At 39.3% G+C, this 25,525-nt stretch overlaps 1 protein-coding gene across 1 annotated transcript; it reads left to right on the top strand.

The window, feature by feature from the left end:
* The first annotated feature begins 8,346 nt into the window (after positions 1–8,346).
* Positions 8,347–12,600, top strand: LOC307164622 (uncharacterized protein). The gene is made up of 6 exons (XM_079881636.1): positions 8,347–9,264; positions 9,476–10,447; positions 10,949–11,018; positions 11,147–11,318; positions 11,616–11,746; positions 12,197–12,600. Exons 2-6 carry the CDS (start codon positions 9,644–9,646, stop codon positions 12,205–12,207), a joined length of 1,188 nt encoding a protein of 395 aa, XP_079737762.1. The 5' UTR covers positions 8,347–9,264; positions 9,476–9,643; the 3' UTR covers positions 12,208–12,600.
* Positions 12,601–25,525: the final 12,925 nt, after the last annotated feature.

Here is a 25,525-nt window from a genome sequence, read left to right as displayed (position 1 = left end):
AATAAATGAAACATAAAAAGCAAAGGCAGATCAGGGGTGCGTTCTCCGAAACTACCTTAACGCTACGTCGTTCTTAAGTTGTACCTTAAGAAGTACCTTATCGTTAATACGTGGTTTCCAAAACCTTCTTAGTTAAGTATACCTTCTGTAAGTCATACGTTCGTAAGGTTGGTCTGGAGCGCTCTTAGCTATACCTTATCGCTGCTGACGGTTCATACCGCTAGTGGCCACCACTACGCAAAAAGCTTTTTTACATCGCAGTTTAATTACACATAGAAAATTTTATATGAACATTTAATATAAAATCTGATTTAGTATTAAAATTACATTTTTACTTTACTTTAAAATTTTACACATAAAATACTTGTTGTTATAGCCTACACCTATGGAAGTGTTTTCATTAATAAAGTTTCCATACACTAATGGTTGTTAGTTTTTTTAATTACTATCCTAAAGGCCCGTTCACACCAAGGACGATAACTATAAAGATAACGATAAAGATATAATTCTAAAAATCGTTCTCCATATTAAAGAATAACAGAGTTCACACCACAACTATAACGATAAAGATATGAGGAACGATATCGTTGGGATCACTTTCAGAACGATTTTTTTTCAGCTGTCAAACGATAAAACACTGACAGTCAATCAGAATCCATTCTAATTTAAAGGTCTCGCGCATTTAAAATGGGGCGCGCGCGCGTGCTTAGAATAAAAAGACCTTATCGTTCGTTGGTGTGGACGCATATATAGTTATCTTTGTCGTTATCTTTATAGTTATCGTGCTTGGTGTGAACGGGCCTTAAGGCACATCAGCTGGCGAACCATTTGACAGAAAAGGCTTAGGAGTCTATATAAAGAAAGATGAGTTGCACAAACTTTATAGCTATGGCAGCGAGACAGCGAGTACTTGTTTTAAATCAAAGACGGCGCCGTCCGCGGAGCCAGTTAGTGTATGTCAACTACATGGCTGGTGGATAATCAGCATACGTTGTGGAGAACATTAACACACTTATGGCCGTGAGGGTTTGGGATTGCACACTTGCTAAATTATAAACACATAGGACTACTCATATTTATTTCTGCATGTACATATTTCAATGAGCCCGATAAATGCAGTTTGTACTATTTCTAAAACGCTTCTTTATAAAGAACATTGTTTTCTCAATACTTTACCTATACCGCTGTGAAGGAAAGAGCGCACAATCGATCATCGAGGCATCGATATCAACCTATTCAGCGCCTCCACCATGGACAGCGCCTGCTAAGGTCGAACTTAAGAAGGTTTAACTTAAGCAACATCCTAAGGTATAGTTCGGAGAACACACGTAGGAAAGGTATACCTGTAGTTAAGGTGTACCTTTTGAGTCTTCGTAGCGCGCTAAGAGACAACGTTATCGGAGAACGCACCCCAGAACATTTATGTTAATGAACAAAACCGGTTCTGTATGGCAGACAGTAGCCGAAAGCCGGACGAGAGGAGCAAAGAAATGAATGAGACTAAATAGTGGAAAAATCTAATGAAAAACTAAACAGTACAAGCGAGGCTACATTAATCACATTAGAAATTAAAGTTGTAGGTTGTGTTTGATAGCTGAGGTAGGCTAAATTAAACGCAATACTCACGTATCCTTGCTCGATGAAGAACGAGACAACACAATGAGCCCAACAGGTGGTTTGGATTTAAAATGTTGATTTTCGCGCTTTGGGGCAGTGACGAGTAGGCTACATTATGTAGTCCAGTGGTTGTCCAGACACCGTTGGCACAACCTTAGCAATGGCCCTGAACGGTGGTTCAATGTCAACATTGTGACAACACTGTAACAACCTTCACCACACAACGTAACTATAGCAACCTTTTGGCCATGTTGTTAAAACGATGTTAGGGACCGTTCGGTATTTATGGAAGGGGCCACCGGAGGAAAATAGGGGAGGGTCATGTCTTTTTATTCTTTGTTGAGGGGAGGGTCATCCAACTTTTTTTAGTCTAGGGGGAGGGTCACCCAACTTTTATATTCATTAAAACAGCAACATTTCAAAGTGGCTTGTTTGGTGCTATTTTTTTCCATTTAGCTCCATGTTGATCTCGCGTTATCAGCCCCCCTTCGATATCAGATGGGTCTGACCCAACAAAAATCCAGTTTGGCGCTGTTTGACAGTGTGCGCTTCAGTTCGCGCTTAGAGAAAAAGTGCATCATGTCAGAACAGAATGCCAAAGAAATGTTTACCCGGCAAAGCTTTAAAGCACGAGCAAATAATGAACTTTTGTTAAGTGCACAGTGTCCTGTGAGTGTAACTCTACCGCTGCATTAACATGTGATGTGAACGTACGTCGAGTTTTACAGTACTGGGACTGAGGCGCCAGAACTGCTGATAGAATGTGCGCTGTAGCGCGATACTGCATATTTTAGTTTCCATTCTTATTTTGTTTCCACGATGTGTAAGATAGGGCTACCACCAGCCGCGGCGCTACCATTGGGCCCGGGTGGGCATTTAGGTCCGGGCCCACCCATTTTCTATAGCCTATGGTTTTGTACGTTTCTTCATTCGGATCTATTTGCGATGATCGATCCAAATTCTAAACAAACAGTTTACATGCTTCGTCCTTGTTACAATATTCATTAAGATAATAATTAATAAATGCACGCATAATTATCAGTGAACTTGATAAATGTTGCAGATATGTTTTACATGCATGCACAAACAAATGCCTTTCAACTTGTGTGTGCAAAATTCAGAATAAAATGAATGTGCAGCAATTTGTACAAATACAGAGTTTGTAGGCCTACTGTGTTGTTACCATTAAATAAGCTCATTTAGTTTCATTTTTGTTAAAATATAATAATGTTATTTTTCATCTATGTTGATTATGAAAAGTGAACCGCACACACGAGTATACGCAATATCGAGAGACATGGAGCGGGTCAGACATGATTTTGACCACTTAATTAAGTTTTGTTTTGCAGAAAACGATTTTTTAAAGTGAATTTCGTTTTGTATAAATTGTATCTTAATTTTAATATTTTTTATCAACCAATTGCCAAATACCAAATATAGCAGACAACACAATCATAGAGGCGCCCGCGTGGTCACTTGCACTGCTCGTAAACAGGAGCGCATCTCATCCTAACTTAACGAAACTCAGCATATGCCTCACATACATGAAATATATCTTAAGAAAGCTTGAAATGTCTTTTTAACAATTTAAAACGAAAAGAAATAGGCTACTCTCTGGTTATGTAATGATGTGCATTTCTTTCTATAGGCGTGTTCAATACGGAGATGGCGATCGTCAACTTCATCTTTACAGCTGTTGTTGCTGTTAATAAACTAAAAATAATAGGCTTATAATTTTATTAGACAATAAATTAAATGAAATTTTTATTGTATTAAAAAAGCAACAAAAAAATCCTGTTTATCAATATTGTGTGTGTGTGTGTGTCGAAATAATTTGTCCGCAGCTGCTCAACAAAAAAAAAAAAAACCACTGTCAGTGTTTTGTAAGGAACAGGCAAATATGTTCAATATAGCAGGAGACATTTTAATTGTTTACTAATAAAACAGTTATTTTTTATGTCAGTGTCGGCTAGACATGAAGTTGAAGTTGATGAAGTTGAAAGTTGATGAAGTTGAAAGTTGAAGCCTACTAATAGCACTATTAGTAGGCTATTATTTAAGTTAACATAAAATACATAGACCTACACCACAAAAACTAGTTGAGGATTAATTCGTTAAAATTGGGCGATTCCAGTGAATGGACGTGACATTTGCAGTCAAAACTTAAAATAAAAATTCTCAGAAAATGCATTTATTTGAAACGTCTGAAAGGAGTCAAGACATTAGAAAAATATCAGTCTACACATGCGTTTTATATTTAATATGAGGGAAATACACATGTGACGTGACACAAAAAAATAACTTTTAGGTGGCAAAATATTTTTTAGTAATTCTATAAATTACACTGTGCAAACCAAAATATATATACCCACCGGATGAATAAAGATCGGCCTCCACAGAAAATTAAATTTTATAATATTTTTATTTTATTTTTCGTGTTTGCATTTATGTGAAAAAAAAAAAAAATGTTACGGACGTGACAGTTCTCCATTACGCACGGACATGACTGCTCTAAAGCGACTTTAAAAATTGCACAGAGACCTCAAACAGAAAGCACAAAGCTTTTCTTTAAAGTGAATTTCGTTTTTTTATTAATTTTATCTTAATTTTAATCAATGTTTCATCTGGATTTAATAAATAATATAGTAGAAAATAGATAATCATGACACGGAGGCGCGGGCGAGTGAACTGGACTCTTGTCTCATAAATGAACCGAAACTCAGCGTAAGGTGTGCTACTTGCCTCATAGACCTGAGAAATATATAGAAAGCTTGAAATGTCTACTTTTAAACATGCAGAACAATTCAAAACGAAGGAAAACAGACTGCTTTCTCCTTATGAAATGTGCATTTCTCTCTGGCGCGTTCTGAGACGATCGCGACGCATCGTCAACTTCATCTTTGCAGTCGACACAGAAAACACTTGTTTATTAAAAACAATTAAAATGTCTAGGCCTATATGACATATTAATAATCATTACTTTTGCCGGTTCTTTGTGACAGCTTTTAGATGCTTTATTAGCAGCGCCACCCACATGTTGAACGCGTCACACCGCATCAGCAACGAAAACATGATTTTTTTTCAAATCTAAAATAAAAAATCGTGATACGAACCGAATCGTAGGTTTGGTCTATCGTTACAGCCAGATGAGAAAGCAAGAGTTTATGGTTTAAAAAACAAACAAACAATGGCTATCTGAACATCTTTGCCAAGCGCAAACCAGTACAGAATTAGGCTAATCAATAAATTATCGGGGAGGGTCATGCCTTTTTTCACAATCATTTTGGAGGGTCATAGAAAAAATTGTTGCTGGCGAAGGGAGGGTCATGTCTTTTTTGACAACAGATCTCAAAACTCCTCCGGTGGCCCCTTAAATAAATAACGAACAGTCCCTTAGAAGGTTGGATGTTGTGCCAAAGTTCTGTGTTTGCTGGGTAGGCGCCACTTTATTTGGCGCCACTATCTGAAATAACATGTTCATACAGTATTTTTTCGCATTCTGGGAAGGGAGCGTAGTAGAAGAAGGCATTTGAACCTGCAACGAACACGGAGATCCATGTCGGAAGATTGCGGTGGTTACATCAACCAAAATCACAATAATCCGGTGAGATTAAAGAGTTTCTTGAAAGTCATGCATAGTTTTAACATCTATCAGTGATGTTGATGTATAGCCTACTAAACGCCACGGACTTACACACCACATGAATAACATTAGCTGCTAATGAGCCAAGGTGATTCAAGCTAGCAACATTTCGATAGTTTGTCCATTAAATTTAGAAACAATGCGCTTATTTTAATATCCATTTATGTATACGATCTAAATCTAAAAACAATAGGCTAACGTTAGGACTATAACGTTTAAGTAGCATTCCCGTGGTCAAGTTTGTGTGGCATTCTTGCCATGTGCACGTCTGGTGAAAGCAGATTTTTCCTGAAAATCAAACGGCTAACATAAATCTATTTATTGATAGCTGTTTATGATGCTAGATAGTTGGTCTAAGACTGTATAAATACAGTATCAAATTTGATGAATTCATGCCAGCTGCTCGTCTTTGATGGATTATAGCTGTTTGGGCTACCAGACATGCTGGTGTGACTATTTTATGTGCAGGTTTTAGCCTTTCAATGAGGTAAATCCAGCAAAAACAGCTACTACTGATCGGGCTAGTGCAGTATCTAGCTATGTGAACAGCTATTCTCTTTTAATTGCATTGGCATAGTGCACCCTATTTTTTTTATTTATTTGTTTTTTTTTTTTTTTTTTTGCTGTTTTGATTATCATTGAGTTGTAATGTGTGCATTTTTTTTATTTATTTTTTTATTTTTATTTTTTTATTACAGATGCAGATGCAGGGTACCACCCCTGATCACACTGCTGTTCAAGATGATATCCCAGGATTTAGGCCTATATCTCAGAACCAGGTGGAAATTTGAATGATTTCTTACTTGCTTTAATCTAGCAATTTACTGCTAATCTATCAATAAGTCTAATTGGCTTGCATAATGTTTTCTTGCCAAATTTGTGGACAACAGTCAGCCACCTCTGTGGCCTATGTGAGGCACATAAAAATTCACAGCAACATACCCAATTTAGTACTGCAGTGCTGTATGCCTAATAGCCAAAGGACATTTAAAAAATGTGCTGGTCTGAAGGGACATATTTACAGACATCATAAGGATAGTATTGTTCAGCCAAGATCGATTAGGCTAGTGGATCTTACGTGTCATGTTTCCTCCTGCCATGCCAAATGTGACTCCTTGACTGAGTTTTATTCTCATCTTAAGGTGCACATCAAAGAAGGACGAACTATTGTTTGTCCCTTCAAGCAATGTGATAAAACATTTACTGTGGTTTCTACATTTACATCTCATTTGTCAAGAAAACATAAAAGAAGTGAAGAGGGCAATTTAATGGATTCTGTTATCAGTCTGGCTGGTGTAAGTGGATCTAGTGGTCCTCATGGAGACAGTGATTCGCAGTGTGATGTGGAGATTGATGCTGCTGACAATGCAGACCATTTGAGTTTAGCCCAGAAAATCAAGAAAGGAATCTTGCTCTGTTTTATCTTAAGCTACAGGCAAAGTTACTGTTTCCGGCCTCCACCATTCAGACAATCATTGAAGATATGCAGTCAATACATGATCTCAGCCAGTCTCAGTTATTTTCTAAATTGGATAAGAAGTTACGTCAGATGGGGATTTCAGATGATTCAATTAGGGCTCTAATTGATGATCTGAGAGCAGAAGATCTTTTCCGAACTCACAATACACACACATTAAAAACAGATCTACGGAGAAAGACTGTTTTCAAGAGTCAATTTAATTATGTCGAACCTGTTCCAATATGCCTGGGACAAAATGAAGCCGGCATGGACAGCTTTGCCTATTATATCCCAATAGACCAAACACTCAATGCTCTTTTTCAGAGTCAGTCTGTATTTGAGCAGTTCAAACAAGTTCATGCCCATACAGAAACTGACAATGTTTTTCAGGATGTGTGGGATGGGGAGAATGTAACAAACAACACACTTAAAAAAGATGGGTCGTTAGGCTTGATCTTATATCTGTACTTGCTGTGTATCTTTCTCTGGCAGATCTTTTACCATACAATAGGTCAAACACTGATCAAATGCAATTAGTTCTTCTTTGCAAAGAGAAAGACTTCAAACATTTTGGCCAGGATTTAGTCCTGGGTCGCTTGGTTAAAGATCTCACCTTGAGAAAAGTGGTATAGTGTTACCAGATGGACAAGTCTGTAAAGGAATACTGCATGCTATTTGTGGAGACAACTTGGGGTCACATAAGATTGGCGGATTCTTTGAGAATTTCAGCACAAGTGTCCATTTCTGCAGATATTGTGAAATGGAGAGAGAGAAATTCCATGCAGATCCACTCAGTAGGGCCTACTCGCACAGTACAGTCATACAGAGAACATGTGCAGAGAATTGAAGGGGGGTTAGCCCATAGTGGAGGTATCAAATTTGACTCCTTGTTCAATGAGTTATCCTATTTTCATGTATGTCAACCTGGATTGCCACCATGTATTGGACATGATTTGTTTGAAGGCATTGTGTCCGCTGACCTCTCATTGTACATTCAGCATCTGGTCAAGGTAGACAAACAGTTTAAATTACTTTAAATTAAATTACAGTTACTTGAATTAAATCAAAGAATTAATCTGTTTAAATATTTCAGCAATGATGCTAATGACAAACCATGTGAGGTTAACCCAGGAAGTGACAAACTCAGTGGCCATGCTGTACAAAACTGGTGCCTGCTCAGGTTATTACCACTACTGATTGGAGAGAAAATTCAGTCACCGAGTGAAAACAAAGTTTGGCAACTTGTCTTACAACTGCAAGAAATGGTCTCTCTCATTTGTGCTCCAGCCATTTCAGCTGGACAGACAGCGTATTTGAGGGTCCTCATTGATGAGTATTTGTGTTTCAGGAGCCAGGCTTTCCCAAATCACAAACTGAAGCCTAAGCACCATTATGTTTCTCACTACCCTGAGCTCATAATGTGTTTTGGTCCACTAATTAGGTTATGGACACTGAGATTTGAAAGCAAGCACACTTACTTTAAGCAGTGCTCCAGAAAGCTCCACAACTTTAAAAACCTCTGCTTAACGCTTTCAGAGAGGCATCAGCTTTTCCAGGCTTATCTGCAGGCTGGTAGTCTCTTTGCACCCGTTGTTGTAGCAGAAAAGGCAACTGAGTTTTTTCTTGAGGACTTCAATGACTACATCAGGGAATCTGTTTCAAACTATGATTTTGGCCCTCACAATACACTGATTGCCAATGAGGCAACTGTCAAAGGCACAAAATACAAGAAAAACATGCTTGTGTCAATAGATGAGAACTCTGAGGGTCTTGTCATTGGAAAGATTGTCATTATACTGATACAGAATCATTCAACAGTATATTTTCTCACTGAAAAATGTAGGACTGTGTTTCTTCATAATGTCGGTATTTATGGCTTTACTCCAGTGCAAGGATGTTACTGCTGTGTTAAGCAAGATGACCTTACTGATTATTATCCTTTACCAGCATACACATTCTCTGACATGGCAGTAATTGTACCACACCATTCCTTTCTTTCAGTGTACAGCCACGATGCTGGAGCAAACAGTCCAACACAGGCCTTGCCAGGAGAATCTGAAGCTGTTCAATAGATGTTATTGATGGAATTTCTATCTCTCTTATTGGTAGACAGGCTATTTTACTGTCATTTTGGGTTGCTGTTTTGAATATTTTGCCTCTCTCCCATTGCCAATGCATTATTAATAATCAACACCCCACAACTTCTATTTTCTCTCAATAATTCGTTCATTGGCTGAATCCTAATGGACTGTAAGACATTTTTTCTCTGATGTTACAACAGTACACATTGTCTGATATGACAGTAATTGTCATTTTCTTTCTTCTCAATATACATCAATGCCTACTTTTCTGGATAAAATGATGGAGATTGTGCCAAGGGCACTGCCGAATATTCCAGAATCTATCCACAACACTATAATTGATAGAATTGTAAATGCTGGCTGCTTTACATCAACACAAGAACTCAGATATGTAAAAGAGGACGACTTTGCAGACTTACTGCCTCTTGTTAGACGACGACAACTTTTGGAAGTATTCCAAATAGGTAAGCTTGCTTTTTAAGTTACAGTACTATTCCATTACATCATGGCTTGCAGAAGTTCATAACCAATGTATATTTCTCAATTTAAAAACATTACTGGGATTTGGATCTGGATTGATTTTCTGGGGGAGGAGAGGATTCTGCAGTTGTTAAATTTTGTTGATGCCTTTAATTAAGTTCACATGACCCATCTCATATTTTTTGTCATTTTTAGAGAGTAAAGTGATCACAGTAAATCTTTGAAATCGTCCCATCCTCCACCACTGAAGTCAGCAGCAACTGTCTATCAATCATCAGTCTATCTGAAAGTGAGGACAGCCCGTCTGCCTCCCAGCCTGTAAGGAAATCATGGCCAGAGTCTTTTAAGGTGCCATGGGACGTTATGCCTGCGGAGATTCGCACTGCCATTTCATCTTGTAAGAGACCTTCACCAGATGCACGACGGCAGATGGTCAGGATAATATCCGATGAGATGAGAAAGTATGAGCTGAATCCAACACGAGTGCAGTGCCTTGTAGTTTTACGGAACATTGTTCACCAGTACCCAGGACGTTTTGCCGATCAGCCAGACAATGGACAGCTTCTAGATAGTGGATACACATCTTTGCTGATTCAAGTAAAAAATCGAATCGAAAATCTGAACCGTGCGAGCAGTTTTCATCAGCACCGTTCAGCTAGCCATGGACAAAAGAGAGGGCCTACTGACATATATGGATGTACAAGATTCCAGCCCAGCCTCCCTGCAGAAGAGACTGAGGACACAATGGAGACCAAGCGTCAACAACTGGAAGGGATCTACAGTCGGGATGGCACAGCTGGTGCTGAGAGACCAGAGGTAAAGAAGCTAATGGATTCTACTTTCTACCTGCAGCGGTCCCACATCAATGTTGTACCTACACCAACCATTGCATCTTTAAAAACCAAGTGGCCATACTTGTTCAGTCAGAAAGGACTGTACTCCCACTTTGAGCTTCTTACTGATATTCCTGTGCTGCATAGCCTTGAACATGCCATGGAAGAGTGTGGCAAAGCGATTGTGGAAATGTTCAAGTCTAAACCGACAAATGCAAGGATGAAGGAAGTTCTTCGTCAGCGTGATGATGATGTCGAGCTGTCCTATCAGGTCATCCATCTTCTTCTTTCTCACTTTTCCGAAGATGTCTCAGGACTCATTGTTCTTGCAGATGTAAGTTCCCCTACACACAAACACATACACCTCTCTCCTGTTTCTCTTTCTCACACACACACTCCTCTCTGACCATCTATCTCTCCCTCACTTTGCCTCTATCTCTATCTATTCTTCTATCTTTACCTATCTTTTTCACTATCTCTCTCTTTCTCTTTACCTACCCTGTATCTATCTCTCTGTTTTATCACTCTCTCCCTATCAGTCTATCCCTATATCTTCCTCTATTTCTACCTCTATCTCTCCCTCTCTCTCTCTCTGCCTCTATATCTGTATCTATCTAACTCTCTCCCTCTATCTCTTTTATCTATCTCACTTTATCTATCTATCCATCACTATCTCTCTCTGTATCTTTTTCTATCTCTCTATCTATATCCCCCTCTCTCTCTTTATCTATCTCTTCCTGTCTCTCCATCTCTCATTCTATCTATATATCTATCTATCTCACTCAGTGGTAGTCTTATGTCATTAATATTGTGTTTAATTTGTTCTGTGTCCTAGGGATATGCCACTGCAGCTGACCTTGAGAGTTCACTCTCTATACCTGCAACTCCACGTCTGGTACTTCTTGGTAAGTTGGTTTTAGATAGGACAGTTGGCTTTAGTGTTGTATGTAGTGAATTCAATGGTATCAAACTAAACTGTATTCAAAATGAAAACTAAAAAAGAAATTTGACAGTTAAAACATTTCTGTTTCAGGAGAAACGGGAAGCCGCTTCCAGCGCTGGATGCTCAGCCTTCAGGGCCAAATTGTTTGCGAAGGGATCCAGTCCACCTTTGTGACAGGGCTGGCGTCTTTTTCCCCCTGTTTTTACATCTTTAACCTACAGTACCAGGAGGAGGCAGCCTGCAAGCTTGAATTCATCCAGAGGTAAGATATTGTCTGTTAACACCTGCATTTTTTCTGCCCTAGCTGTGAGTCAAGCATGGTTTCAACAGGTCTGATGATGGGATTTAGCAATTAACTTTGATTTAGAAAGTTGAAATCGTCCCAAAAAAGAAAGTTAGAAAGTTTTAATGCAACTTACAATATTCACAGAGGCAAGAAGATAGTGCATGTTGAGGATAGTTCATGTACATTTATTGTCTTTGTTGTGCTGTTAGTCTGTGTTTTATTACTAGATTTTTTAGAAATTACTAGATTTTTAACCAGTGTATCATTTTTCAGACGCTTTGTGGGTATAAACCCAGAAAAAGGGACAAAGGCTGCAAAGGGGAAAAAAGAAGAACTGTCAATTCACACGTCGCCAGCCTCTTGCGCAAGCTCATGGACTTTCAGTGGGATTTCATTTGAAAATGGTGAGTAATATGTATACATTACACATACAGACCCTTTCCAAAAAATTTGAATATCATGGAAAAGTTTACTTATTTCCATAATTCCATTCAAAACGTTAAACGTAGTTAAACTTCCATAGATTATAGATTCAGGGCCCACAACTTGAACTTCAAAAATCGTATGCATTATTTTTATGTTATAGTTTGTAAATGAAACAAAAAATATTTTATGTGCATTGTTTTTGTAATGCAAGTTATGACTTGTAAATGTAATAAAGAAATTATTCTGTAATTTTCTTGTCAATGAATTTGTACATTTGATAGAAAATAAATTGTTCTATACATTTTTACTTACAGTACTTTTTACAACTATTTACAAGATAAGTTACATTTAAAATACGAAAAACAAAATAAAAAAGTTTAAATTAACAGTATACATAAAACAGATTGTAAGAAAATATTTTTCTGTAGACTGTTATTGAGCTGAGCAGGAGATCCTGGATGAGCTGCACAATAGAGACGTTGGTAAGGCCTCTGCTGGAGGGACATCATCTGGGATCAGTGCATATTTCCACTGTCCACCAACAGGTTTGCAGGGCTGACTCAGTCGATGGCTGCCAGTCACTGAGATCTTCTCAGAAAGAGGAGGAATAAAGAGGAGATATTAACATGACTAAGACTTTTGCACAGTACTGTATATATATGCTCCGATCAGCATTTTTGGGGCCGATTACCGATCACCAAAATCATGATCTGCCGATTGCCGATCACTGCCGATCACAGAATGGCAGGGTAATGGGAATCTTTTATCTATAATCTAGCAGAGTTTGCACCATTTGTAGAAATGACACTAACTGTGTATTAACTGTACTGGGAAAAACAAACAAAAACAAAAAATAACAACAAAAAAAACCCAGTAGAAATAGGCTACAGTCAAGATCTTGAAGAACCACCAAGTGTTTATTTAAGTGTATTTAGAAAATGAGATAACTTAAGGCTACTGTAGGCCATATTTCCCAAATAAGGCAGAGTAACATAAAATTATTCCAAACAGAGGGGTCAGGCAGACCAACACACATTAGATCAGCTTAATGGGATGGGATCAAGTTACACTTACAGTAGGCATACTTGGAAATTGTAGCCTCTTAATACACTGACTACATTTAATAATTGGCAGCAAAATGTAAAACTTGATACACCTACTGCCTACTGCCAAGGACAAAAGGACAAAACTATGGCAAGTTATTATTATGAACGTCTGATGTAGTTGAGGAACCAACTACATCAGATCCAAAAAATTTAAATGAATGTAAGCTACTGTAAGCCAATGCCATCCTTCATAAATAACAAGGCAGAGAAACATAAGGAGGACAAGCAGATAGTTACCAACCCACATTAGATGAACGTGGGATGGGATGAGGTCACATTTAGGCCTAGGCTACTTGTAAAATGTAGCCTTTTTAAATATATTAAAATTAAACATTGGTCACAAAATGTTTCAAACCAAAACTTGCTAGGCCTCACAGAGGACAAAATCCTTCAGGTCTCAATCATAAAAGGCAAGTTGCTCTTGATGACTATGAGCATCTCCGCATTTTTTGATGTCAGCCGGTTTCTTTTGTCATCAATAACGTTTGCAGCTGTGTTAAATGGTCGCTCACTATCCACACTTGTGCACGGTGAACAAAGATATGCTCTTGCTGCCTGTGCAAGTGCGGCGAAGCGGCCTTTATTCGCTTGCCAATAAGCAAGTGGCTGTCCACTGCGTGGCATTACGGGCTCTGCTAGATATTGGTTGATCTGCGAGACAATCGTGATTTCCTCATCAGTTTGTCCTGTATCCTCCTCCACCAGTTCAGCAAACATTGCCTGTAAAGAGCAAGCTGGTGGGCTTTTGTCTGTTGACCTGCTGGAACCGAGCACCTCCACGCTGCTTATACTTGACAGTTCAGTGCAGCAATGGGCTGTAACGATGTCCCGAAACAGATCATGCACAGTTGATTTGAGTGCCTCTGGAAAGTATCTGTCTTTGTATCTGAAATAGATGAAAAACTATGTGAAATCAATTATAGTGACATGCCATGCAGGCCACACACATCCATTTGTGTCAGGTTACATAGTCTAAAAAAATTAAATACTCCCAGAGTATTTCCAACTATGACAAAAAATATAAAATATTTTAGATTACTATAAGCCATCCTTCAAATAAGGCATAAGACAAGCATAATGACCTATTTAAAACAAAGAGGTAGTTGGCCTAAGACTGAAAGACAAGGGAAGACTAATGATAAGTGATAGTAAGTTTCTCTTACCTTGGATCTAGCATCGTCGCAATTCCATATAGCTTCTGTATATCAATGTCAGCAAATCGTCTTCTGACAGCTTCCAGTAGTACTGTTTTTGATGTTTTCACGCCATGGTCAGACTCCACCGTCTTCTACAAGAGTCGGGTGAGAGCTCTTATACACGGAATCACATCCGCAGCGGATGCAGTTGATGAGCTGATCTGTTGTGTGACCTCTTCAAATGGGGCGAGAATGGAGATCATATTTTCGATTAATTTCCACTGGTGAATTGTGAACGTGCATGACAATTCGTGTTCAGCAACATAGGCTGCAAGCGCCAATTTCTGTTCTCATAGACTCTGGAGCATGTACAATGTACTGTTCCATCGAGTGGACACATCCTAGCGGAGTTTTTTAATAGGCTGGCCGAGTTGCTTTTGAACATTTTCCAGCCGGGTATATGCCTATGGAGAATGTTTAAAGTGCCCAACAATGCGTCTCCCTGAGGCTGTGATATCCGAAATACTTCGCTGGGACAATACCCCCTCATGCACAGCAAGCTGGAGAGTGTTTGCCATACACGGCAGGCCAGGGAAATCTGCGTCTCTCATTGCTTTCTGCATGTTTTTGGCGTTGTCTGTTAAAATTGCGTGGATTTTCTCTTTTTGGATCCCCCATGACTGAAACATGCCGCTAAATGCGTTCACCAAAGCCTCCACAGAATATGGAGCACAATGTTGTGTCTTTCGAAGTTTGAGTCAATAAAGTGCGCTGTTAAGCTTAGCAGGGACATTGGACATGCGTCTGCACTCCATATATCGCTTGTGAAGCTAATATGTACACTATCCTTCAGAAGCTTGTCAATGTGTGTGTACACTGTTTGGTACAACACGGGGAGACACACATCAGTTAGGTATTTCCTGCCTGGGGGGTCGTATCGTGGATCAAGTCAGGTTAGCAGGCGACGGAACTCTTTATCCTCCACAACGGATAGAGGTTGTTCGTCGAGGCAAATGATTTCCATAATTCTGAACGTGATGTCTTTCCACCTCTTACTATCCCTGCTGTATGGTTCACATCGTTTAAAGGTATCACTCACAGTCGGCTGATTGAGGGATGGGGATGTTGGCGTCGGCTGGTTTAGTTTCTCATACTCGGCATATTCAGTTGTTGTATGTCATGTTTTAAGATGCCTAATCATGTTAGTGGTGTTAAAATGGCGTTGGTGGCTTCCACCTCGAGGGATTTCAGCACGACATACATTGCAAATGGCTAATTTTACGTTTTTGTCAGATACTTTGAAAAACTTACAGACGGGAGAACTCATGTTCCCACTGGCAAGCTCCGCTCTGCTGTTGTGTGCCCGTGCGCCGCGCATGCAGGTGGAAAAAAGTCGCGTGAGTAATTTACATCACGTGATCGTCTTTTTTGGGGTTCACCGATCAAGCTATTTTTAGCCAATATCGGCCGATCATGATTGGCGGCCGATCAATCGGAGCATCACTAATATATATATATATATATATATATATATATATATATATATATATACATATATATATGTATATACACACAGGTATATGTATATATATATATATATATATATATATATATATATATATAGTTATAACTGCCTAAAAACAAAACAGGGTTGAAAACCTATCTAAAAACGTTCACCATGGTCAATTTATGTAAATAAATTGTTGGAAAGGTCACAAAATAATAATAATAAATTAAAACAAAGATGTCGGACGATTTTGAAGTTGGAAGAGAAAATAGCTGTGACCCAATTTAGGGGCTGCATCCTTTGAAGGCCGCGTCCTTCGAAGTGCGCGGCCGATGCGGCCTTCGGAGGACGCACCGAGACTCGTTTAAAGGGGCCTATGTACTAGGTTTACTAGCCTATGTAAAATCACATACTGGTAACATATAAGTCAACATTTGAACCTTTATTGTATTTTTTTATTATTATTATTATTATTATTTACATTTTTAGCATTAGATACATTAGATTACTCAATTCAATTGAAATATAATACTTACATTTAAAAGTGTAATCTGGCCATTTCGTCTCCGGTGCGCAATAAATTCTGGGGTAGGCAAGGCTGTGAAGGATCCTTATGATGTATCCTGCATTCACGGGAAAAGAAGGACGCATTTGCAGGCCGCATTTTGAAGGAGCCTTCGAAGTACCTTCGAATTGGGACAGCATTTGTCACGCCGCGATGACGCAGTCGGCTATATTTTCCCCTTTAAACGAGTCTCGGTGCGTCCTCCGAAGGCCGCATCGGCCGCGCACTTCGAAGGACGCGGCCTTCAAAGGATGCAGCCCCTAAATTGGGTCACAGCTATTTTCTCTTCCAACTTCAAAATCGTCCGACATCTTTGTTTTAATTTATTATTATTATTTTGTTCTTTTTTTCGTGACGTTTCCAACGTGATGACGTAATACGTGGCGTGTCGCAGACCAGCACAAGACGAAGTAATTAAATTTGCTCTGCCAGTTTTTTGCATTGCACAGATTCAACCAATCATATTGAAGTAAAATAATCATGAGTAATAGGTCATGCTATTCTTACTGTTGTATATGTCATAAATCATTTAAAGGGCATTTGCTGAAGTCTGTCTGGTTATTATTGATCTATGTCAAAATGTTTAAGATGGCCAATCAAATTAAAGAAGCCATCAAATCAAGGTCAAGTAGTAATTCAGCACAATGCTTTTTAGAAGAATGTGGGTAAGAATGTGAGGAGCTGAAAATGATGAGCCTGTAAACAGCAATATTTTATGAATGCTAAATAGGGTGGCCATCTGTCCAGTTTTAGGTTGGACAGTTTGGTTTTACCCCTTTTATACACAGAGGTCACTACAGTGGACAGCTATTCAAAAAAACATTTTCTTGCACATGCATGGGTTTTGATGGGATAATTGCACATCAACCTCTACAACCTCTATACATACTCCCTTGTGTGTCCATGAATCCAGTTTTAGTCCTTGTGTTCATCATGACACCAGAAATGATCACATTTCCCTGGATATGGCATGTCTCTTTCTCTAAAATGTCTCAAACATGTCTTCACTTTAAAGGTACTCTGATGGTGGGATCTATGCACAATGTGCACTTAACAGTCTAGGGAAGATATGTGAGGCAAAGATCGATTTGCAAGAAGTACATTTATTAAATTAAGAAAGAAGATAATCCACACGTAGAAGGAGGAGAATAATCCTACAGGGAAACGCAAACATAACAGATTTGTACATTAAGACAAAGACGACAGCCGGCGAAAGAGAACTGAAATAAAAGGGTATATATACATGGGATAACATGGGTAATCAAACACTATGGTAACAAACTAGGGCAACTATGGAAAATAAAAATACAAAAAATACAAAATAAAAGTAAACACTGAAAGTAAACCTTAAACACTGGCGCCATTGATCAACAAGAACAGAGTTCAGGAAGGAGGTGGCAGTGGAGCATGCAAGGGGGAGTGTTTGTGGGCTTAAGCTACAGAACATGAAAGAGTCGGTCTCTACAAATGAAAAGACCGTGGCGATGCAGGAGGGATGGAAATCCACGTTGGAGCCCTAGGGACTACTGAATATAATGGAGCCAGATAACTGAATGGCCACAACAGAGCCAGAGGATCGGAGGTCCAGGGCAGAGCTGGAGGAACTGGTGGCTCTGACGGAGCAGGAGACCACCATGGTGGAGCAGATAGAGCAGCACCAGGGCAGAGCTGAACACCACTACAGTTGCGCTCTCATTGTAAATGCCTAGACCATGGTGAAGCCAGTGGAGTAGGAAACCACGGTGGGGGCCAGGAGAAAAGAGACAAGGAGCACAGAGAGTTTAGATACGCCCTCCGTGGCTGTGACAGGGAGCACAGAAAGTTCAGAGACAGTCTCAGTGGTCGTGACAGGGAGCACAGCGAGATCAGAGACAGTCTCAGTGGCCGTGACAGGGAGCACAGCGAGATCAGAGACAGTCTCAGTGGCCGTGACAGGGAGCACAGCAAGATCAGAGACAGTCTCAGTGGTCATGACAGGGAGCACAGCGAGATCCGAGACAGTCTCAGCGGGCGAGACAGTGGACAGAGACAGTCTCAGTGGCCGTGACAGGGAGCACAGCGAGATCCGAGACAGTCTCAGTGTCTGTGACAGGGAGCACAGCGAGATCTGAGACAGTCTCAGTGGCCGTGACAGGGAGCACAGCGAGATCCGAGACAGTCTCAGTGGCTGTGACAGGGAGCACAGTGAGATCTGAGACAGTCTCAGTGGCTGTGACAGGGAGAACAGTGAGATCCGAGACAGTCTCAGTGGCTGTGACAGGGAGCACAGTGAGATCTGAGACAGTCTCAGTGGCTGTGACAGGGAGCACAGCGAGATCCGAGACAGTCTCAGTGGCCGGGACAGGGAGCACAGAGAGTTCTAGTATGGTCTCAGTGGCCATGACAGGGTGCACAGAAAGTTAATGGATGCCCTCTGTGGCCTTGACAGGGGACACAGAGAATTCAGAAATGGCCTCCTTGGCCATGACAGGGCAGACAGAGAGTTCAGAGATGCCCACTGTTGTGGCAACAGAGCTGTGTTACAGTGAGTTCATAACTGGGAACACAGAATGTTCAGGTATGGCCTCCATGACCCGTGACGGGGGCACTGAGAGTTACGAGATGGCCTCCTTGGCTGAGTCTGGAGGAGCTACAGCAGACACCGCTGTTTTGGGGGAACTGTCGATGTGTGTTCGGCCCAAGCACACAAGATTGCAGTAGCTATCACAGGCAATACAGATGACAATGGAAGGTCCTCCGGGACCACCAGATATGGTAACACGGGACTTTGGAGCACTGAAGTGCAAGGTAGTTAGAGGATTTATTTCCCTTCCTATGTTGTGGTCAATGGAGAGCCCGGACTGGAGGACACAGGAGGTTTTGGACAAGGAGGGAACTGTGGAGGCTCTGGGAAAGTTAGTTTAAGGGATTGGAACCCTCCTCTGCTTCTACCAACATAAAAGAGGACCTACTCAACTGCAGAGCAAGATCTACATCTTGTGCCAGTATGCACCTGGAATCTCCCCCTGACATCAGTTGACTAATTGTTACGAAAGGATAGAGGGGACAATAGCAAGTAAAACAGGTCTTTATTAGAATATAAAGCACAAGTCTCAGAGTGAAAAGGGAAGCTGACAAAGTTCCCAGTAGAGTAGGTAGATCGCCGATGCAGTACTCAAGAGAGGTGTGTAGATCACAAGATCCTTCTCAATGCGATGGTAATCTTTGATGATGACGAAGGCACGGCAGTGCAAGCTTGCGTGGACAACTCGATCAGATGGTCAGACGTGAAGTGAAGAACCCAGTGTTGGTGAAGACTGAAGACTGAAACTGCAACGACGAACTTCCAGACGAAGACAAGGCAGGAGACACGAGGAGCCGAAGAAACAGGAACACAACAGGCAACATCCACAAAACAACGATCTGACAAACACAAGCCGCATGAGGTGAGTATAAATAGGCAGTGGTGATGCACAACACCTGTCGCTGATCTCCCGGAGGACAATCAGCGACCACGCCCACACACACACATTCATTCACAAAACACACACACACACAGTGCAAGGGAGCGTCAATGAATTCCTCAACCGTGACACTAATGTCATAGTCCAATCCGGTCCAACGGCCCATTATACTGCCGTGCAAAGGCAAAAGACTGTAACTTCGTTTTTGGTTGAAAATGAGTTTGGCACATTCAAGACCTCCTTTATCATGTGGATAAGTATCTTGAGTCAATTCCGTTGTTTTTTCCAGAAAATTCATTTCATTTATTATACAGGAAAGGTTAAAAGTAACACTAAGTTACAATTTAAATGGGCCTGACTCAGTTTAAAAACTGGTTTCCAGCAGGTTCCTGTTCTGCAGAACATAAAACATAAAAAACAATTTACAGCACATGAAGTCAGAAACACTTATATGGGACTTTAGCATGGGCTAGACAGATACAAACGACTAAAAACAACAATACAAACAGAGCAAACAGGACTCGGACAATAAATAAACAATCAGTAAGTACAAGTGTAACTGTTTAGAAGAAACAGTTTGTATTCCTTTTTGAAATATGTGATGGATGGTATTGTTCTGATGTGATGGGGAATATCATTCCAAATTTTGGTTTATGTATGAAAAAAGGATTTCTGACCATAGTTGTTTTTGTATGGAGGGACTGGAATAAGTGCCTGTGAAACTGACCAAGTGAGGCGTTTATATAATAACTTTATATAACTGTTTATATAATTATGGAAAGTCAGAGTGTGTGAGTGTGTGAGTGCAATGCAATGGTGGGACCACTTTGGAAGATTACTGTGGATCTTGAGAGCTCGATTATATAATCATGCTATTGGTTAAGTAATTTCCTTAGTGGTAAGAGACCAGATTGGAAGACAATTGCATGTAGATAAGTTTCAGAAACAGAAAATAAAAGATATGATCTAATCTTGTTATACACATAAAGTTTCTGATTCAGCTTTTTTGTTAAATTATAAATGTGATCCCGGTATGTAAGGTGTGTGTCAAGTAACACACCAAGATATTTATAAGTCTTTGTAATGACAAGATCTTGATTTGCAACGGTAATAGGATCAGTATAAAAGAGACTTTTTCTAGGTGAATAAAAAATACATATATTCAGTTTTTTTTACATTGATGGTCAAGTGGTTATTTTTCAAACAGTCATGTAAGAACTGAAGATCAAATGATAATTTAGAATTTATGACGTCAGGATTTGAGTCAGAGAAAAAAAAATCACAGTATCATCAGCATACAGTAAGCATTCTGAGAATTTACATACTTGAGGGAGATCATTAATGTATAAAAGAAAAAGTAAGGGTCCAAGAATACTGCCTTGAGGAACACCCATATCACAGACTGAAGGTTGAGATGTTACATGATTAATTTTGACAGCAAATTTTGACAAAATAATGAGTTGTACCTATCAGATTGTACGGTTATCTGCCTTTGTTTTACTGTCCATTAAAATTGTAATGACGGTGTAGCCTGTGTTCTACAGCTGCCATCAGTCCCTGTAAATTATGATGTCCTCAGAGCTTTGTCCTGCACAAACGCGGTCAGAACATTTAGTATGGTCGACAAACCTGCGATATCGATTGCGAAGGATATATGCAGAGTTGCCAGAAACATTTTACACATGCCGAAACAGATGAACACAACAAAGAACTAAAGCCCCGCCTCACCTAGTTTGGGTACCGGTGTTACAATATATTCGGTTCCTGAAATATTTGGTTCCAATGGTTGGAGCTACCATGAATATTCACGAGACCACAGCGTGGGCGGGGCGACAAATACAAGCAAGTGGAACAGAAATTAATAGCGTGAGCGCCTCATTTTGTTTTATGGATTATTTATTTCAAACAGTTAATAAAGTTGAACGAAGTTAAGCTTAAACTAGTGGTATATATTTTTATAAATAATTCACCGTTTTTTAGCATGTGTTTCAGTACTCTGAGTTTACCTGAACTATTATAGACCTGATCCTGTAGGAAGCGTTGCAAGACCTACAATAAAGGCATATTTCTCCAAATTTTCCCAGATTAGTTGTTGCTGACATTCTATGATATAGAACTGTTCGTTTCTCATGAATGACTGAGATTAGGATTTTTAAAGGTGTGTGATTGCTGTTTAAATAAATATATACAAAATATTCTTGTGTCTTTATTCCCAAAGTTGTCTGCATATTATTAAAGGAGAACTCGGCAACTTTAGTGAACTCTAGTCACTTCTTCGCTGATTTTTCCTTTTGTTGTCGCATGTTTTCCCCACGAGCTCCCCCTACAGCTGTGGGGGGGGGGGGGTATATTTCACAACACGGTCGTAAAAAACTCACTTGCGGCGGCCTCCTCCCCCTCTCTACCGCTGCTCATGTGCGTTTGTTTTGATCGGAGCAAGCCAACTGTATCGTGTGGAGCTATGTCTACCGAGGTGGGTAATCTGGTAATACATCATACATGCGTGTGTGTTTATGTCGAATTGCCGTAAAGCAATTCGTGTTTCGTGCTCGTTCTTGCTTCTCACGAGACTTCCAATTTCTATCTTGCCGGGACGGTAGTCCCCAAGTTGCAAGGTTGGTTTTCCGCCTGGGAATGCTGGGGGGAGCGGGGAAAGTCACCAATATCACCAGAACAGGTTGTTTAACCATCCAAATGAATTCTAGACAGTTTTATTAAGTTAAAAAAGTTACCAAGTTCTCCTTTAAAATAGCCTTTAAATTATAGGCTGATAGCTCAAGACAACATAAGAACTTGGAGTTGCATGTTGCATGCTTTGGATGTTGCTTTATACAGACTCAGCTGAAAATCGTTTTGATACACAACCTTTACTTTATCAAAGGTTATTATAAATGTTAAGCTTCAGATGCATTAACAGTTGTTTTCTCTAGCAATGCTTTAGAACATTGGTCAAATTAATTGATAATAATGACTAACCATTAATCATAAAAATTAGGTCTACATCTTATCAGTTTAGTAATGTTATCATTCTTATGTAATCTTTTTGTAAACAAGTGAACACAAATACACACTGGTGTAGAAGGCATACCAAAAAATTAAGGAAATACATATTTGAATAATATAGTAAATATATTATTAGTCCTGCTGTATTAATTTTGTCCTTGATCCCATGTTTTTCTCTTGTCTAACATTCTTGTTTTTACAGATATATATGAATAAAATATGTAATTTTAAGACACTGTATCTTGTAAAAGTAATTTGGAGTTAATGAATGAATGCTTTAAAAAAAAAAACTCAATTTTTACACAGAAATATGTTGAGGCAGATGTTTTTGTTTATCAATTTTAAACAGTCTAAATCATATTTAGGATAGGTATATAACTTTAAGCATATTGTTTTATATTATAAAAATTATATATATATATATATATATATATTATATTCTTTATATGAGAATACTTTTTAATTATATGTCCATATCCCACCACACCTGAGAAACTTCTTTTCTGACCTCTATTTACTATTTCAATTTAAATTTACTATTTCAATTTAATAGTATTCAATTTACTATTGTACACAGCTTTGGCCAATGAATAATTGGTTCAGTACATATAGTTTGTGAAGCATTCAACATCCAATTAGCTATGGTGATGTTTTAAAAGAATAACGAGTCTCAACCACAAATCATATAAATAAACCTACCAATCTTTGTTGAATTTGTCATTTTGGCTGTCAATATAGATAAAGAAATGTGTAAAATCTTGTATGAATTGAAAAAATCTGGAAAGGTTCCTCATGGTGTTTCTAAATATATATATATATATATATATATATATATATATATATATATATATACATATATATACATATATGTCCTTAGAAGGGCACAGAACTTCACAATGAAAGGTGAGTTAAGTAACACTTAGTGATTTCTCTGTCTCTTCATGATCAAAACATACTACTTTTAGATGAGGTCTTATACTATATTATACAGTGAGGTTTTTATTTGCCCTAGATGCAAACACCCTTAATTTTGTACTCCCATGCATGATATCAATGAAAGAAAATTTTAAATTTGGCAGTGCCAAATAAAAAACTAAATTACATGAATCAATTTGCTAGAGTTTTGTCTCTGTTTTATTACAATTAAGTGCACTTACCTTTGGAATGGTACATTCAAAACTACAAATTGCACAAACTGAGTATAACATTACTTTAGTTGGACCTTGCTATGTATACATCAATACAATTGAAATAATTATCACTTACTTTGACCAACGTTCTAAAGCATTGCTAGAGAAAACAACCGGTAAAGCATCTGAAGCTTAACATTTATGATAACCTTTGACAGTTGACAGAACAGATTTTCAGTCGAGTGTAAAGCAACATTCAAAGCATGCAACAACATGCAACTCCAAGTAGCCTATGTTGTCTTGAGCTATCATCCTATAATATAAAAGCTATTTCAATAATAGCCTATACAGACAACTTTGGGAGACAGAATCAAAACACAAGAATATATTTGTAAATATTTATTTAATAGACATTTAAAAAGCTTAATCTCAGTCATTCGTGAGAAACGAACAGTTAGGAGTAGTTTAGGACAAAACGCAATCTGAGGCGCTAATAATTTCTGTTTCACTCACTTGTATTTGTCGCCCCGCCCACGCTATGGTCTCGTGAATATTCATGGTAGCTCCACCCACCAAATATTTCAGGAACCGAATATATTGTAAGACCTGTTCTGGTTGAAACACTCATGCATCTAGCTGGCAGAGTGCCAAACCTTCGCCAGCGCCTTCAGCACCGCCCTGAACACGGTCAAACCAACGCTGTACTTATATATCTTTGGAGGTATTTTGTCATGTCAAATGTATTAATAATGCCATCAGAATGCAACCAAAGCATAGGATAGCAATAAGTAGATGGCTATAAGTCATTGTAAATCATACAAAATAAATGCCATGATCGCTAGATTTTATACAGGTGATCAGCAACCAAATATTGATAATGTGGGTGGGTGGGTAGGTAGGTAGGTAGGTGCCTTTATTCATCCCCAGAGGGGAAATTCAGATGTCCAGAAGCATATAGTGTGTGTTGTCTACCAACAAGCATTTTCACTGCAATACACTCATAAAAACACAGATGATAACAATTAATAAAAAATAAAAAGAGTCCCAAAACAAGCTACTATCATTAGTAGTAAATAATTAATGCACTTCAAACAGATCCATTATGCAGTCTTATGGTGGCCGGAACAAATGACCTCTTGAACCTCTCAATCCTGCAGCTCATGGAGAGGACAGAGGAGTCGGTCACTGTGGCTGCTTGGTGGGCAACCACAGTGTCATGCAGTGGGTGGCTCCTGTTACTGAGAATAGATTTCATCATACTCCTCATTCTTTCCTCCACCAAATCTCCTACAGAGTCCAGTCCACCCTCCTCCCCAACACTGACACACACTTCCTGACCAGTTTGTTTATTCGGTTCCCCTCCCTGGCTGTCATACAGCTGCCCCAGCACACCACAGCAAAGAACACAGCACTGGCCACAACCTACTGATAAAAAAGGTACAGCATTTCATTACAGACTTGGAATGATTTTAGCTTCCTTAGAAAAAAGAGCCTGCTCTGACTCTTCCTGTATGCTGCATTGACATGTACTGACCAGTCCAGTTTATGGTCCAGGTGGACTCCCAAATATTTGTACGTCTGGACCACCCCAATGCCCTCCCCCTCAATTACCACAGGTAGATGATGTGACTTACGCCTCCCAAAGTCCACTATCATCTCCTTGGTTTTGGATGTATTGAGGATGAGACCATTGCACCTACTCCAAGTCGCAAACTCTGAGATGACCCTCCTGTACCCCTCCTCGTCTCCTCCCCTCACACAAGCCGCCACCACAGTGTTATCAGAATATTTTTGTATGTGGCATGATGATGTTCTGTATGAGAAGTCTGATGTGTATAGGGTGAAGAGGAAAGGGGATAGTACAGTT

The sequence above is a fragment of the Squalius cephalus genome (assembly GCF_949319135.1).
Source record: "Squalius cephalus genome assembly, chromosome: 9".
Lineage (NCBI taxonomy): Eukaryota > Metazoa > Chordata > Actinopteri > Cypriniformes > Leuciscidae > Squalius > Squalius cephalus.
Note: the sequence above shows the minus strand (reverse complement) of the source record. Positions and strands in the feature narration are given on the sequence as shown.

Excerpts from the sequence above, each read along its gene's own strand:
- LOC307164622 (XM_079881636.1), top strand. The coding sequence starts at position 9,644 with ATGCCTGCGGAGATTCGCACTGCCATTTCATCTTGTAAGAGACCTTCA. Across the intron at positions 10,448-10,948 it reads GACTCATTGTTCTTGCAGAT|GGATATGCCACTGCAGCTGA; the intron begins GTAAGTTCCCCT and ends TCTGTGTCCTAG. Across the intron at positions 11,019-11,146 it reads TCCACGTCTGGTACTTCTTG|GAGAAACGGGAAGCCGCTTC; the intron begins GTAAGTTGGTTT and ends TTTCTGTTTCAG.